The 16,904-nt window shown below is 29.0% G+C and overlaps 1 protein-coding gene across 1 annotated transcript in view; it reads left to right on the forward strand.

The window, feature by feature from the left end:
- Positions 1-16,904, forward strand: part of RyR (Ryanodine receptor) — a gene marked incomplete at its 5' end in the record, with an annotated part of 97,883 nt that overhangs the window by 37,671 nt on the left and 43,308 nt on the right. The window contains 17 exon segments of the mRNA XM_067045598.1: positions 494-698; positions 1,289-1,407; positions 2,596-2,706; positions 2,783-2,885; positions 4,657-4,792; positions 4,891-4,972; positions 5,176-5,339; positions 5,435-5,624; positions 6,530-6,645; positions 7,832-7,989; positions 8,971-9,279; positions 9,365-9,523; positions 9,598-9,807; positions 10,128-10,240; positions 14,569-14,662; positions 15,546-15,715; positions 16,787-16,862. Coding sequence (XP_066901699.1) covers positions 494-698; positions 1,289-1,407; positions 2,596-2,706; positions 2,783-2,885; positions 4,657-4,792; positions 4,891-4,972; positions 5,176-5,339; positions 5,435-5,624; positions 6,530-6,645; positions 7,832-7,989; positions 8,971-9,279; positions 9,365-9,523; positions 9,598-9,807; positions 10,128-10,240; positions 14,569-14,662; positions 15,546-15,715; positions 16,787-16,862 — 2,515 coding nt within the window.

A 16,904-nucleotide genomic window follows, 5' to 3' on the forward strand; every position in this document is an offset into this window, starting at 1 on the left:
ATTCAGACCTGAATATAGTATAATTTTTTTCCGAGATATGTATAAAAATAAAGTTAAAATGTATTTGATTATAAAAAATGTTACTCTGGGACAGCCATAGCAATGAGAATTGAAGGAAGTGCTCATGTTAAATTGCTTGTTGTTAGAGAATCACCGTAGACTTCTAAATAGAAGGATTACTTTGTTTTTAAGGTAGATTATAAGCTTCTATAACCTTAAACAATACATCCTGTTTCTCATGAAAATATTTTCTTGCATTTCATGTTTACTAAGATATTGATATCAAAATGAAATATATAAATCCAAATGGAACTACTGGATTAGAATATGACAAAGTTTGATATAACAAAACCCATTCAGGGTGAATTCTTTAACATTACTCAATGTTATATTAGCAATTAAGCCTAAATATATTGTAGTTATCTTAAACTCATGAATATTATTGAAATATGTTTCATTATTAAATGTTGTTTCAAAAGCTACTTTCTCTTAGGCCTACTCGAGGAAGTGCTGATGACCAACAGGCTGCTGCAGCTGCCGCCACAGGAGAGTCCAGATTTGCTTACAGTCTACTTGAGAAACTTATACAATATACTGATAAAGCATCTATTAATATGAAACTATTAAAGCCTTCTGGTACATTCAGTAGACGCTCCAGTTTTAAAACATGTTCCAGAGACATAAAATTCTTTTCCAAAGTATGTTTATTTTTGTAATATTTATACTAATAATATTGCTTAATGGACTCAAAAGTTTAGAACTGATACATCTGGTAATAGTAATAGTAATTACACTGAGTCTCCAGTATAAATGCATTTCAATATTTTAAATGCATTTAACCTTCATAATGCTTTAATGAGGATAAATGATATAACTTTAAGGTAGATGTTAACTGTAAACCTTAAAGTTTTTGCCATGCCTCAAACCTAAGTATCATATCATAATTAAAGAGCTATAGCGATTGGTAAAACTATTAAAGTTAAGTTACAACTATTACCTCTAGCATTTTATGATTAGATCATGCTCATGGCTTTGAAAGCCTTGTTTGAGCTGATTCATTTAGGACTCTTTGTAAATAATCTTCATTCATTATCAAGCCAAACTACTTTTATGCACTCATTATAACCATCACAATGGTTCATTTATATTTGTTACATACCCTGCGATTCCACACTCTTCTAAACTGTCAAGTGGCCATGAGAGCATTTTTACTTTTATATTGTTAACTATGTTTTCAGTTTTTAAGGAAATTCTAATTATCTTTAATAATTAATGTGTTATTTTTAAGGTGGTATTGCTATTGGTTGAGAAGTATTTCAGCACTCATAGAAATTATTTCATAGCTATAGCAACAGCTTCTAATAATGTCGGAGCAGCCTCTCTAAAGGAAAAAGAAATGGTTGCAAGGTACAGTACATTGTTTTTATTACTTTTTCTTTTTAGATTAGTTTACTTGTTATCATCGAATATCTTACTTTTACTAACTGATAATGTTTACTACAAACTATTTTTGACAATTGCATAAAACTGAAAAATTTAAAGAACAAAATCATTTCATAATTAAATTTCCTGTAAGAATTCATCATCACAATTGAGATATTTTTGGTATCATCATGACAGAGATTTGACCCTCTTTGGCCAGACAGCCATCTTCATAATTTGACGATGTTAAAATTATGATGTCTGATAGAGGAAATTATATATTAAAACGGTTTAGCCTTTTATGTTAGTTTGATTTTTCACACTTGTGTGCAAATCCTAAAAAAAATTTGACAAATTATGCTACAGGAGTAATCACATTAGAAAAATAGCTTATATCAATTTGTTTTTTAAATTATATTTTGTATGAGAATTTTTCACTGAAAATATGTCTTTCGATTGAAAATACTAGAGTTAAATGCAGTAGTGAAGAACTGTAAGAGGTTTCAATCTCAATTTAAGTGAGGTCAATTTAATTTGACTCACCATGAACTAAAATGAAATTTAATGTCAAGAAATAGTGTGAAAAATGATTATAAAATATTTCCAATTAATTCTAATGAATAAAATACAAAGGCTAACAATCATTAAAAAAAATTAGTTAAAGGATTTTGACAGTCACACTGTTCCCACCATTACTTTTACAGTAAATACTACTAGACTTTGTAATTAAACTACCTCACATAAACAGAAAAAAATTGCTTGTGGGAGAAATTTAGTTGACAGAGTAATTTAGTTCATTTTCGTTAAAAATGAGATTATTTTTATGAGTTTATATGCTTTTCTGACGACATAATTTTTTTCATTACCTGCAGGAATACAAAGTTTCCTTTTCTTTTTTGTGAGGAAGCAATAATAAAAAATATATACTACTACTTCCTTTTCTATTGCATACATTGATTAAAAAAAGTTGTATTCTATTTCCAAAACAAAGTCTAGAGAATGAAAGAATTTTACAAGAAAAAAGTTATAAAAACATCTGTTCCTAAAACTTTGGAAAATGAACTTAGTCAAAGGTTCAACTAAGTGTCTCATATTAAAATAGAAAAAATGATTGCATCATAATTTCTAAATTAATAATCTCATCATATTAAAAGTAATTATTAATTGTTTCAGTTTGTTCTGTAAGCTTGCAAATTTAATTCGAACAAAGCTTGCTGCTTTTGGTGCAGATGTTCGAATTACTGTCCGTTGTCTGCAAGTACTAGTCAAAGCTATTGATGCCAAGTATGCCAACTTCAATATTTTTTTAACTCTTCATAAAATTTTACTATATTTTTAATTTCATTTATTAATTATATAGGTCATTGGTGAAAAATTGCCCTGAATTTATACGAACTTCGATGCTCACATTTTTCAATAACACAGCTGATGATTTAGGACAAACCATTCAGTGCTTGCAAGAGGTATATTATTTCCATGTAGTTATAGAGTAATTTTAGTTTCATCCCTGCCTATTATGAAGATATAAATGATGATATTATTCATTCATTAATTTTCTGTCTATTAAAACTAATAATTAGGTGAGAAAACTCACTAAGGTGAAAAATGCTTTTAATTATTTACAAGAATATTTTAAATATTTTGAACTTGTTTCTAAATAATGTGATGTAAAATTATTTTTTCATTATCATCCAGATAATTTCATTGTATTTCTCTGAACTTCTCTTTATCAATGAAACTTTTGTTTTATTTATTGTATTATCTACACTATTAAAATAAACATCATTTTATGTGTAAATTTAATCAATTTTATCATTTGAGGCAATGGAAGAAAAAGTGTTATAATTCATTTTAAATATCATATCGTACAATTTTTTTTTAATTTTAAATAACAATGCTTGACCAATGAGACTCTTATCAGTTGCTTAAATATTGAGAATGAATCACCTTTACCTCAATGAATGATGGTGCAGAATAATTTGTGACCAACTCAACATTTTATTCCTTTCCTTTTGACGATGGAAAAGCTCTTCCTTCCCCCAAACTTATCTCATCATTAGACTGTTGCAATCAAAACATGTATGTATATAACTTTATGTTCCATATGCTAAAAAGTGGTTTAGGATTAATGTGGTGAAACATTTGCTCCTTAGGGATTACAAGAACTACTTCTTGCTTAACAAAACACATTGAAATACTTGCATCTGAAGTTGATGATATTTTATTATACAGTGATATATCTACACATCAAGGTAGAAATGGGTATTATGCCTTTTCTGTGCTAAAATCTAATAATGCTGTCTTTCAAAGGTTCTATAGAAACCTTCAGTTAAGGTGGATATATTTATGTACCCAACATTGGTTTTCAACCATAATTCAATCAAGAAAAAATAAATCTTTTCACTTCCAAATAATTGAAAGAACTGGCTTCTTAATATCAAAAATCTCACTTTAAAATTAATAACCAATATCATGGTTACAGATTTAATAGATTCAGTGCATTTCAGATCAACCATTTCTCTCCATCTTATGGTGCATTTCTCTCTATCCCATCCAGTTTTCCTATTAAATACTCATAAGAACATGTTTCAGCTAGATTGTTAAGATTAATCATAAACAATAATCAATTCAATAATTGGTTCTTCTAAAGACTGAGCCTTGCAATTAAACTTATCTCATTCAAAAATGACATAGGCTTTTGAACAGCCATCAAATTTTTCAATAACTTTATCATGATCTTTTGTTTTTACTAGAGTGATTTAAACTGAGCTAAAATATTGTCCACTCTGTCACCCGTGATATACATTTAAAATTTTACATGTTCCTCTCATGAACATTGTTGTAACAGTGAGGCCATTTAAAACCTGTTGAGTCTTCATTTCAATTTTAGCTACTCTTCCAGAATTCTAAATGGAAAAAAATCAGGAGCTGAAATATTATATGCAGCAAGCTTCCATTTATATAAAGTGAAGATGGAGTCAGTCTGAGTTTCAATGTAGATTCTACATGAAGTGAGCTAATGCTGCAACTATATTATATTAATAAAAGTTAGAATTACAACGAACTGATTCATTAATTAATGCATAACTAATTCTTAATGCAACTTACACCATTTTTATCACTGCTTCATTCGTTATCAATCTAAAAAATATTATAGTTACACTCATTAACAGTCCCTAAAAAATATTGCTCATCTATAAAATGTTAATTTTCAGTTAAGTATTTCACTTTTAGGGTCGTTACAGTCACCTAAGAGGCACACATCTTAAAACATCTACTTCATTGTTTTATATAAATGATGTTGTACTACCTGTACTCACTTCTATGTTTGATCATCTGGCTGTATGTGACTATGGTAGTGATTTGTTACGTAAGTTCATTATTTGAGCCATTGGTTTTTATTTAGATTTATGATGGTTTTGATTAATTAATCCATAATTTAAATTTTTATTGACATTTTGCTTTTAGTTGATGAAATTCAAGTTGCCTCCTATAGAATGTTGGGTAGCTTATATACTTTAGGAATCGATCCAACTTTAACTCATGACAGGTAAATAAACCTTGATAAAAATATGCTAAATGTGGTATTTATAACAACTATGCAGTGAAGCTATAAAGTTTTTTCTTTTCTGAATATTTATGTATCTTCAGTAACGTAGCATTACAAATTTTATGTGAAATATAAATATTGTAAAAGATAAGTGTTTTTTTAAAAAAAATGCAAATTTAAGCATTCAACATTTCTTTTTCCAGAAAATATTTAAGAACAGAAATTGAGAGACATAGACCCGCCATTGGTGCTTGCCTTGGGGCCTTTTCTTCAACATTTCCAGTCGCATATCTTGAACCTCATCTAAATAAACATAATCAATTTTCATTGGTCAATAGGATTGCCGACCATTCTCTTGAAGCTCAGGGTAAGTATCAAAGTTTTATTAATTATACGAATGATTTGTATTTACTCATAAGACCCCGTTGTGATTATTGTTTTTCTTGTTTTTGTTATTATTAGATATTCTAGCTAGAATGGAAAACACTATGCCTACTTTAGATGCGATCCTTTCTGAAGTTGATCAGTTCATTGAATCTGAAAAGAGTCATACTTCTGCACCACATGTTATTGACGTGGTTTTGCCTCTGCTTTGTGCTTATTTGCCAGGTTGGTGGAGTCAAGGTCCTGATAACGTCAGTCTCACAGCAGGGTTAGTTCTTTAATATTTTTATAGAACTACATAAAATTTGAGGAAAGCACTAATAGGTTAAGTTTTTTTGTTTTGTATGATTTACATTTGCTTAAATTTATTATATATATATTCATAAAGAAAAAAATCGTAATATTGGTTTTTAATCTTTAGTATATTATCATTTAAATTTGTCAAATAGCTTATTATTCAAGAAAATATCAGCCCATTCCATAAGTAACAGTTTTTTAAATAATTTTAATTGTGTTTTCTTAAAAAAAGCTTAATAACTTCATTACATACGCCTATGCAGCTATTCAATAACTTCTTTCTGTTATGTGGTTTTTCTTATTCCAATTTCCTGGGAAAGTATCCTTCCCCTGTATATAAACTGGTAAATAGCTGCCATTAATTATCTAGTATAATTGAGAGAAACATTTGTTAATAAAGAGAGTAACATTATTATTAACTAAGTTATTTTTTTAATTGTGTCAATTAAAGTATAATCATATTAAATAAGATACCCTGAGAGTTTAATCCAATGTTCAGGTACCATAGGCATTAGTGGTAGTAAATAATTCATTAAGAATGTAATTTGATAATAGAAAATGATTGAAAAAGATGATAAAAGAATTTGAAATATGACGTTTTCTTGCTAGGAACCCAATTGTGAGAAAGATATGTTGATTTTTTTCATTTCCTTAAAATTTTGTTAAATTGAATTAGTTTAATTATTAAATCAAATGATTTATGATAGGTTGTATGAGATCGAAACAGTGATTGTTTATCTGAAAATCATCAATGTAATTTTAGTTCATTGTAATATCTACCTGGGAAAATAGTGTAATGTCTTTTCTACTTTTGATTTTCCATTAAAATAAATTCAACCTTTTTTATTTTAAATAATTATTGTTTTGTTATTCCAGAAATTATGTAACAATGGTTACTAGTGATCATATGAATCAACTCCTGAAAAATGTCTTGAAATTGATCAAAAATAATATTGGAAATGAAAATGCTCCTTGGATGACTAGAATTGCTGGTAAAATGATTTTACACATATAGTAATTTTATTGTCTTACCATTTTACTTAAGTACCATATTATATTTTGTATATGAGGAGAAGATGGTTGGGGGTGTAGTCAGAGAATAACACAAATAAGTAAAAAATGTATTTATTAGTGCCAACATTTCAGCCCGAATTTCTAGGCTTCATCAGAACTAAGAACAAAAAACAAGATAACAACCAATGAATAGTCCAGTTCAAAATCAGGACTAAAGGCTTATCTCAGAAAGCTTTTATATCCAACTAGAACCTTCTTCCGTCAGTTTAAAAACAGACCAGCAGAACATATCGTTAACATATTCCTAAATATTTAATTTATTAAAACAGTATTAATGTCAATTTTTTTCCCTATATGTATTATGTTCTTTTATATTTTTTAAATTATTTGTCGTCACTTTTTATATGTTTCATTTTTCAAATCTTTTTTAAATTTCTTATTTTTACCCTTCCAAGTAATTTGTAATGTATTCTTGACCTTCTGGTAACTTTGTAATTTCTTCTAATATACTTTTTTAACTCTAAATGCCACCATACGTGCCACCCCACTTGGACTCTCCACTTCATCCAAGCAGGTTCGTTGATTAAGTTTTCTTCTCTGTGGTTCCTTTTTTCTACTATTTTACTTACATATTTCATTAATTATATATATTTTCTTTCTCTTTTTTTCCATAACTTTAATTTAAATTATTATATTAAATTAAAATATTCATATTTCTTTGTTTCTTTTTGCATTATATAATTTTTTTTTTGTACATATCTTTACTCACTAGATTTTCGTATGTACTTCATTATTTTACTATCTGTTCTTTCCTACTATTTAATTTTAATATTACTCCTCTCATATAGCCTCTATCTCTTGTAATACTTAAACTATTCATGTTTGTCAACACTATTTATGTATCCATAATTTAATTATTTTCTAATCATTCTTGATATCCTTTTATTCATTGGTTGTTATCTTGTTTTTTGTTCTTAGCCCTGATGAAGGCTAGAAATTCTTGCTGAAATGTTGGCACTAATAAATAAGTTTTTTATTTATTTGTGTTATTCTCTGACCACTCCCTCAGCCATCTTCTCCTTATATATTATCCATGGTCAACAATCTTCTCATTATTATATTTTATGCTTAATATAATGAGTATAATCCTGTACTTTTAAATAGCTTACACACAGCAGATCATCATAAATTCTTCTGAAGAACTGTTGAAAGATCCATTTCTTCCATTAACACAAGTTGTTAAGAAGAGGATAGATAATATGTTTCATCGTGAAGAATCTCTTCGAGGGTTTTTGAAATCTTCAACTGAAGATACTTCTCAGGTATTATTCATTTAATTATTCACTTATTATCATTCTACATCATCATTTATTAACTAAAAGAAGATGTAGTGGATTACTCAATATAGGATAGTTTAAGTGAGTCAAGAAGGCTGTGGGAGTAAGTGTAAAAGTGAGACCAAGGACTTGTAGGGTGGAAAATGGCAACCCTGCTTTTGCAATCTTTAAAACTGTTAACAATTAATATCTTTTTCAATGTCTGTTATACCAGGGATTGAAACAAACACTTGGCTGTCTGCTCTATTTCCTCTTTCACAAATATAAAAAATAATAAATGACACACTCTAATACAGTATGTTCCAATGCCAAGCTAAGAGTGTACTTTTCTAAGCTCACCATTTTCTTTCACACCAAATTAAGAGCATCCTTTCCCAACTTATAGGTCCTTCGCTTACCACTCTCACTTCCACAGCCTTCTTGACTCAATTATACTATTATAATGAGGTGAAGATAGTTGACCTTAGATATATAAGAGGAGAAGATGGTCGGGGGTTGCAGTCAGCAGAAAAAAACACAAATAAACAAACGAATTATTTATTTGTGCTGACGTTTCGACCTAATTTTCAGGTCTCCATCAGGGAGTTATAGCCAGAGATTCCTGCTAAACTGTGATTATATAGTGAGTTTATAGGAATCTCTAACTATAACTCCCTAATGAAGACCTGAAAGTTAGGTCGAAACGTCGGCACAAATAAATAATTAGTTTGTTTATTTGTGTTTTTTTTTGCTGATCACACCCCCTGACTATCTTCTCTTATACTATCATATATTGAGTAACTCACAAAAAAAAAGTTAGTAATGCTATAATTAATTTCAAATAACCCTAATCTGAAGTATTGTATGAAACTTTCTCCTATATGGATTAAAGAATTTTTTTTTTGTAATTTAAAGATTTTTTTTGAAAAGATAAATTTAAAATAGCTTTCAATAGTTGAAAAGTTAACTTATCCAATAAATTTCTAGGTTGAAGCAGAAATTCAGGAGGGCTGGCATCTTATTGTTAGAGATATTTATTCTTTTTATCCACTACTCATTAAATATGTAGATTTGCAAAGAAATCACTGGTTGCGTAATAATATTCCGGAAGCTGAATACTTGTATACTCATGTTGCCGATATATTTAATATTTGGTCTAAATCACAGTATTTTCTAAAAGAAGAACAAAATTTTATATCTGCCAACGAAATAGACAATATGGCTCTCATTATGCCCACTGCAACTAGGAGATCTGCAGTTGTTTTGGATGGAACAGCTCCTGCTGGAGGTGGAAAGGTAATACTACAGTATTGTAATATTCTGTTAAATCTTATTTTACATAGTCATTTTTTACTTTTATGCCTTTGATTATATTATGTAGAAAAAAAAGAAGCACCGTGACAAAAAAAGAGATAAGAATAAAGAAATTCAAGCCAGTTTAATGGTTGCTTGCTTAAAACGTTTATTACCTGTTGGTCTCAATCTATTCGCTGGGAGAGAACAAGAGTTAGTTCAGCATTGTAAAGACAGATATTTAAAGGTAAATTTATTTGATTGAATATTTTGATGGATTGGATTTTGATCAGTCTTGTTAACCATTTCATTGATTTATAGAAAATGCCAGAATATGAAATAGTCGATTTTGCCAAAATCCAGTTAACTCTTCCTGATAAGATAGATCCTGGGGACGAGATGTCATGGCAGCATTATTTGTACTCAAAACTAGGAAATAAAAAAGATATAAGCTCTGAAAAACCACAGCAAATTGATGAAGTAGTTGATAGGATCGTGGCTATGGCAAAAGTTCTTTTTGGGCTTCATATGGTAAGAATTTGTAATTATCATTTCTTTTTATGATTCAACTAATTTTTTTATTTGCTAAACTTTTGAATATGGTTCTGCTGTAGTTTTGATCATTAATTTAGTGAGATTTCTTTCTTGAGCATTCATTTTCTCTATGAATCGTGTTTTTGCTCTTAAATTAGTACAGCTTTCTTCTTTTCATTTTAAATTTCCACTTGTTTATTTCAACTTTTAGTACTGTTATATCCCTGTTTAAAGTTTTAGAAGCACAAAGACTGTAAATATATTAATATTTTTATTTTTTATTGATAGAGCTTTAGCTGCTTTATATGTTTCACTAGATCGATCATCCACAACTACAGAGCAAGACACAATACAGATCTGTTGTTTCCACACAGAGAAAGCGTGCTGTCATAGCTTGTTTCCGGCAACTATCACTACATGCCTTACCAAGGTCTGCTTTTATGTTTTGGTTTTCTGTATTTTTATTTATTTACTTTTTTTTGTAATGCTGTGTTCTAAACTGTATTTGATTTTGGGAATTAACAGTGATTATTGTTTTTATTTTTTATCCTATTTTTTTCTTACTTTTCTTTTATTGACTAGCCCCATCCTTTTAAAAAGTAATTAATTTAATATACAAATAAGCTAACCTGCTGAAAATTGGTATTTAAACCATTTTTGCACCATTCAAACAGAATATACATTGAGGTATTGAGCAAGCCAATTATCTTATGAAACTTTCTCTGAATATTAAAACCTATGACTTGAATATTTTCTACAAACCATTGGCTTCCATAATGTACAAGTCAGAGAAACATTTAGACAAAAATTGATTCATGTGTGGACCATCCCAACCCCAACTTAGGGCAAAGGGAGATTCCAGGTTGCTTAAAAGGGCATATAAATAACCTTTTGGAGGAATTTTATAATATATTTACTTGTTAAAATCTTTGAACTAATTGTTGAAACACCAGGAAAGATAAACAATAAAACAGTTCTAATAATGAATCCTCAGAAATAAGTGTTGCTAGGCCATCTTGCAGCTCATCCATTGTGTCCTTGGTTCTGATTCACTTTTTTACAATGTTAGCAAATTGAAATATTAATGCAAAATATGTAAAAAAATGTTTTATCAATAATTGTGACTTAGTACATACTGAAAACTCAAAACCGAAGGCAATTTTTATCTTTTTGCTCAATTGATATTTCAGGAATGCCTTCTATATTTAATGAAATCTGAATTTGGACAAAATATTTTTAAGATTAAAAACTAAATTATCACTAAAATAGAGTAAATTAAGAAATAGTAAACAAGAAGAAGCATCAAAAATTGCTTAATTTTTTGTTCTTTCTTTATCATCAATAATAAAATGGTTGTTGTTGTAAGTGATCATTTTATTTACTGTTAGGAAGTTTAACAGTTTCTTCAATGAAGTTTCCTTTGATGAATTATTGAGTCAGTGTGTCATATCTCATTATTAGTCAGTTGTATGTAATTTGGACACTAAATTTTTCCATCTTCTTTTAGAGCATTTGTAAAATTGAAACATAATTTTTCATCTATAATACCTCATAGTATGACTTCATATTGATTGTTTTTAAAAATAATATAATTTTTAATGTAAATATATAAATATGAAACCTTTTTTTACTTTTCTATATACTGATACTTTCTAAATCCCAGAAAAAATTATATCATAAGGTTACACTATGTCATCAGTTAGGAATAACAGTAAATTTAGAATGCTTCTCTGCTACCCTAATTACTATGAGAGAGGGTGGCTCAGTGAAACAGTGGGGTGTACTGGACACTGATGTTTTTAGTTCTAAAGAAGATTAGATTGTCATTCCTTATGGAATAGTTAGTAGCAGTGTTGCCTTTTGTTCCCTCTGTGAGGGCCATCCATAGTTCTGGTTGTTAGGCGCAGGTCTTACCAATCTGAGATTTGTGGGTGGTACCAATTCGAATCCGGTTTGGAGCTTCAACTTTCTTCATTGAGTGGCGGTCTCACAAACTGAAAAACTTGACCCCCACCATGAGATTAGATTGTTCACTGTAAATAAATCCTCCCCCCTCCCTACCTAACATAACAAATTGGATTTTGATGTTATTTTCTTGTTATGCAAACAAAGATTTCAGTTGTGGTTTCTATTTAAAAAAAGTTGTGTCTAGGAAAGAGTTTGAAATTCATCCCCTAAACCCCATTCTTACATATTTGCACTGTTGGAAGAAAACATACCATTCGTTCCATACAATTACATGATCTACAACTTTAATCACATTCTAATGACAGCAATAAATGGTTTGAGAACCTACTGTTAATTTATTTTGCTTTATTCTGATGATCCTAAGAAACTGGAGAGCCTGCATTTTACCTTCCTAATGAGATAGATATTTTTTTCTATAAAAGAGTTACCTAATGCTCCATAGTCATAAACTTTTTTATAAAAGTTTATAACCAGACCAACTCTGTTCATTTAATTTTTTTTTTCATTTGTAATTGAAGAGTCAGTACAACCAGTAGTTATTTTGTAAAGTGTCTTTCTATAAAAATATGACTATCTTTGCTCAAAATAAAATTAATTTATGTGTTATGACATGAATTTATGTTTCTTATTACATACATTATGTAATCATTTATAATTATTACTACAGGTAAGGTTTTTACCAAATCACTCAATTTAACTTGTATTACTCAAACGAATCATTTTCATGATTTCAGTTCTAAAATCAGAAATTCATGTAGTGTCCAAAGTATCCCTCCATGTGTCCAATGTATCCAACTTTGGATATATAAGACAAAATAAAGGTTTCGGGAAAGAATAAAAATTTTTACAATGACTTTTTAAGGTGCTCAAAATTTTGAGTATATAAATTAAAATGTCTATGAACAATAATGATTTAAAAAGAAAAAATTCAAGTAATAATGTGGGTCACACAGGCTCTCAAGTGAATGAAGTGTTCCAACCAAACCCATTCACCCCTACTAATTTATTTTCTATAATTCTTTACAAACAGTAAACACACTGGCTAAAACATTTTATAAGTTATTGAACATTAAATTTTAAGACCAATTATAATAACTAGACATTATACAAGTAACAAGTATTATAATATTATAAAGTATTTTTGAATTGTTATTGGACTGTAAAATAAGTTCGTAGCGTTTTTCAATATTTCAATTTAATCCTCTCTGTTTTATAAAATCATGTTTACTTGGTTAATAATGTTTACATATTCTAAAACAGGATTAATAAAGGTGCTTTTATGCATCAGTTTCAACTGAGTTTCCTTATCTTTAAGTGGTATTTTGCTTGCTCAAAATGGAAGAGAAAAAAATTCATTTTCATCATGTAATGTTTTTTTATTTCCGAAAAGGAAAATCCGCTGCACAGACAGCTAACAAAATTTTCAGTGTGTATTGCGATGATGCCTTAGGAGAAAGCACCTTCCGTAAGTGGTTTGTTCGGTTCAGAACTGGAAATTTTGACTTGGAAGACACAAAGCGCTCGGGTCGTCCTTTAACTGTTGATGATGACTCAATTCAAGCATTGGTCCCGGACAACCCTCACTCTTCAACAAGGGTTATTGCAGAATCTCATGCAAGTGTCTCAAATCAATGCCCGATATACTTATGACCTTATTTCTTTGGAATTTTTGAAAAAGTTACATACTATTTTCTTACTTCAAATTAATACAATTATAATTGCTAGCAAAATAAAAATTAATTGATTTAAAAGCTAAAAAAATAATTAGCCTATAACAACATTTATTCTTAATAAATCCAATACACTTCTACATTGTACGAATTGTCTACAGTCCATTCTATTCACTTTAAAATAAGAAATACCTATTTAGTGAACAGTCTTAGTGAAAATTTCTTTTATGGCTGTTTGAAATTATTAGTTTTATTTGTATTCATAAAATCAGTTTGATTTATTCCTGCTTCTTTTTATTATAATTAAAAGAAAAAAACTTGATTATTTTTCACTGCTTGTTGTTTGCATGGCTTGAATTTCATTTACTATCAATTAAAATTGAGGTTAATAAAATTATTAATTAATTACTCTTAGGTTGGATCTATTTTTGTTATTAAGTCATTGCTAATAATTCCAAGAAGAGCTTTTTTAATATTTTAAAGAAATATTAATATTAGTTAGTGTTGCATAATTAAATTTTTTATTTCATTCTGATTTAAGAAACACTTTTTCGTTTATAAACTTAGCTGGCTTGTAACTATTAATGTTTGATTTTGATTTCTATTTTATAGACTTTTGATTTTGTCTTTTTTTAAATTGCATTTCAGCTAACAAATTACCTATGTGTTTTCAAAGTTGATTAATTTCATAATTTGTTTTTGTTTTGTTTTTTTAATTTTTCTATTAACAGCATGCAAATAAACCTCCACCTCACCAATCCGGATGGAAAAGAGTTCTTTCAGCAGCTAGAAAACGGGCTGCTATTGCTTGCCTTAGAACTCAACCTTTATATACACTTCCAAGGTAAAAACAATAATTTCAAAAATGTCATTTTAAATATTGTTCAGTTGTTACTATTATTTATTATATTATGAATCTAAAACATTTAATAATCAATGTCTATTTTTTTTTTTTTTTAAATAAGTGAAGAATTTATGCTTTGAAACATAATTTTATTAGCTTTATCTTTAAGCTTATAATCATTTTCTTGTCTAAAAATTGAATTGAAATAGTTGAACCTATATGTATATGAAATTATTCATTACTATTTTTTAACTCAAAATTTCATCAAATTTACAGGCACCGGGTAATTAATATATTTGCTCGTGCTTATTGTGAGCTTTGGCTGCAAGAAGAAAATGTTGGTCAAGAAATCATGATTGAAGACCTTACAGTAAGCTATTTTTCCAGTATTCAAATGATTTGTAATAAATCCTCCTTCTGCATTGTATAATAGTGAGATATACTTTATGTGGTTTAGAATTGAGTATTACTAATTTACTGCTGTAGATGTATTCTAAATCCATCTAAGTTTTAATTAATTTACATCAACTCTACACATAACACAAGGCTTAAATTCTTGTAGAGATTTTCCTTTGCGACATTATTGCAATGTGTCTAGGTTTTTGAGTTATGAATTTTCCCCATTTACTTACACAAAAACTGAAGTAATTAATTTCTTATTAAAATTAATTATTCTATATTTTTTTATTATTATCACCATTATAAAAGAATTGTTCATCTTGCTTTTACGTTGTATTACAAAATATATTTTATTTTATATATAGAACAAATTTCAAAGTTTAATTCTGTGCTGTTCAGATTCTGGTCAGTGACCAGTGTTCTATGTATTAAAAAATATATTTTGTAAAGAATGAAATCCATTCCATTGAAATTGATTCTTCTTGTTCTGGTTGCTATGCTTTTTTTCGTTTTATAATATGCAGATTAGCCATGTGTATGGTATCTCAAGTTTTGTACTATACTTCATTATTATTTGTTTTCATATTATTCAGATTACTTAAACATTTAATTTTTTTATAAATTATTTCACGGAACACACACGAGGTTTGTGAAACCTCATTGTCAGTAGAACAGTGGTTGGAAACCACTGAACTAGTCCCTTTAAAATCCAAAAGAGTCCAAATATATTGAAGAGGTCAATAAATAATTGATAATTGAACTTTTTAAATGAATGTATATATATTTTTTTCATATGAGATAAATTGTTTCCATTTATTTATCTTAAATTAAATGAAAATCTTTACTTTTCATAGCAAACATTTGAAGATGCTGAGTTGAAAAAAAGAGATTCTGAAGAAGACGAAAGCAAACCTGATCCCCTTACACAATTAGTAACAACATTCTGCAGGGGTGCAATGACTGAAAGGAGTGGAGCATTACAGGAAGATCTACTTTACATGTCCTATGCAGAAATTACTGCGAAGTAAGTTAAAAATAAGTTTTGAGAGTTGTTCACACCAAGGAAACATATTGTTTTTGAATTATTTAGTTTAATTTCCCGCATTTTCCTCTTCTCGTTGGCATAAATGTCTTTGCCTGGAACACCAGTTATCAGAATGGAAGGTTGCTATGGATTGAGTAATTGCTGAAAATTATTCCCCACATCCTTGCTGCCTCAGGTTATGACTGCGGTCTTATACGGGAATCATCCTAAAACATTATTTGCATTTCTGTTGTATACTAAATTCCTGTCACATTTGTCACCTTTATTAATAAAAGAGGACTTGTCCTTGTAATTAGCCGAATAATAATGGTATGATTTCAAATTCAGTTAACTACATAACATAAAAGATAAACTAAAATTACAAATTAATACATACAAATATTTAATAATTGATAAGATAATGAGATGGCGATTTCAATCAATTTTGCCTATCATCCTTAAGGATGACGCTATTTTTTCAAGCCATTAAGATCTTTTTTTTATTCCCCCTATATTATTTAAATTGATTAAAATCATCTTGCTTTGCTCTCAAGGGCTCCTGTGTGATTTATGCTTACATTGCTTCCCCCTGACAGAGGCAAAATAAGAGGGGAGCTAGGAGGATGACTGTCAGGGTCCCATTGCTGTGGGGTTAGGTATTTTCAATAAATGACTAGTACTTTACAGTTCAATTTATAATTTTAAGGGAGCCTTAGACTGCTCCTTCTTCTTTGTGGGTATTCCATAACCCTCAAATCCTTCGACAGTTACCCACCATAGCCAAGAGGGCCCAACAAGATCTAAATCCGCACGCAACATTAAAAAAATATCTGTCCTCTCATTCAAGAGTAATTTAGTTCAAACACAGACAGACCAACAAAAAAAAAGATGTTCTTTGTCCTCAAGGAGTTCTGAAACTCATAAATCCATTTCAAACTGCACATCAAAAATTTAGCCCAATAACAATACTATTCTTACCTTGTTGTGGTAGGAAAGTTATGTATTATTATTTGTTAAAATTAAGGCTAAATCTATCATAACTATAAATAAATTGTGTTTTATTTCCATCAGATCATGTGGAGAAGAAGAGGAAGAAGGTGGAGATGAGGAAGAGGGTGGAGATGAAGAAGGAGGAGCATCTATCCATGTAAAAAATAATGATTTTTTACTAATAATATATAAATATATT

This window comes from Halyomorpha halys, unplaced genomic scaffold (genome assembly GCF_000696795.3).
Source record: "Halyomorpha halys isolate HHAL.00 unplaced genomic scaffold, Hhal_1.1 Scaffold98.1, whole genome shotgun sequence".
In the NCBI taxonomy this organism is placed as follows: Eukaryota; Metazoa; Arthropoda; class Insecta; order Hemiptera; family Pentatomidae; genus Halyomorpha; species Halyomorpha halys.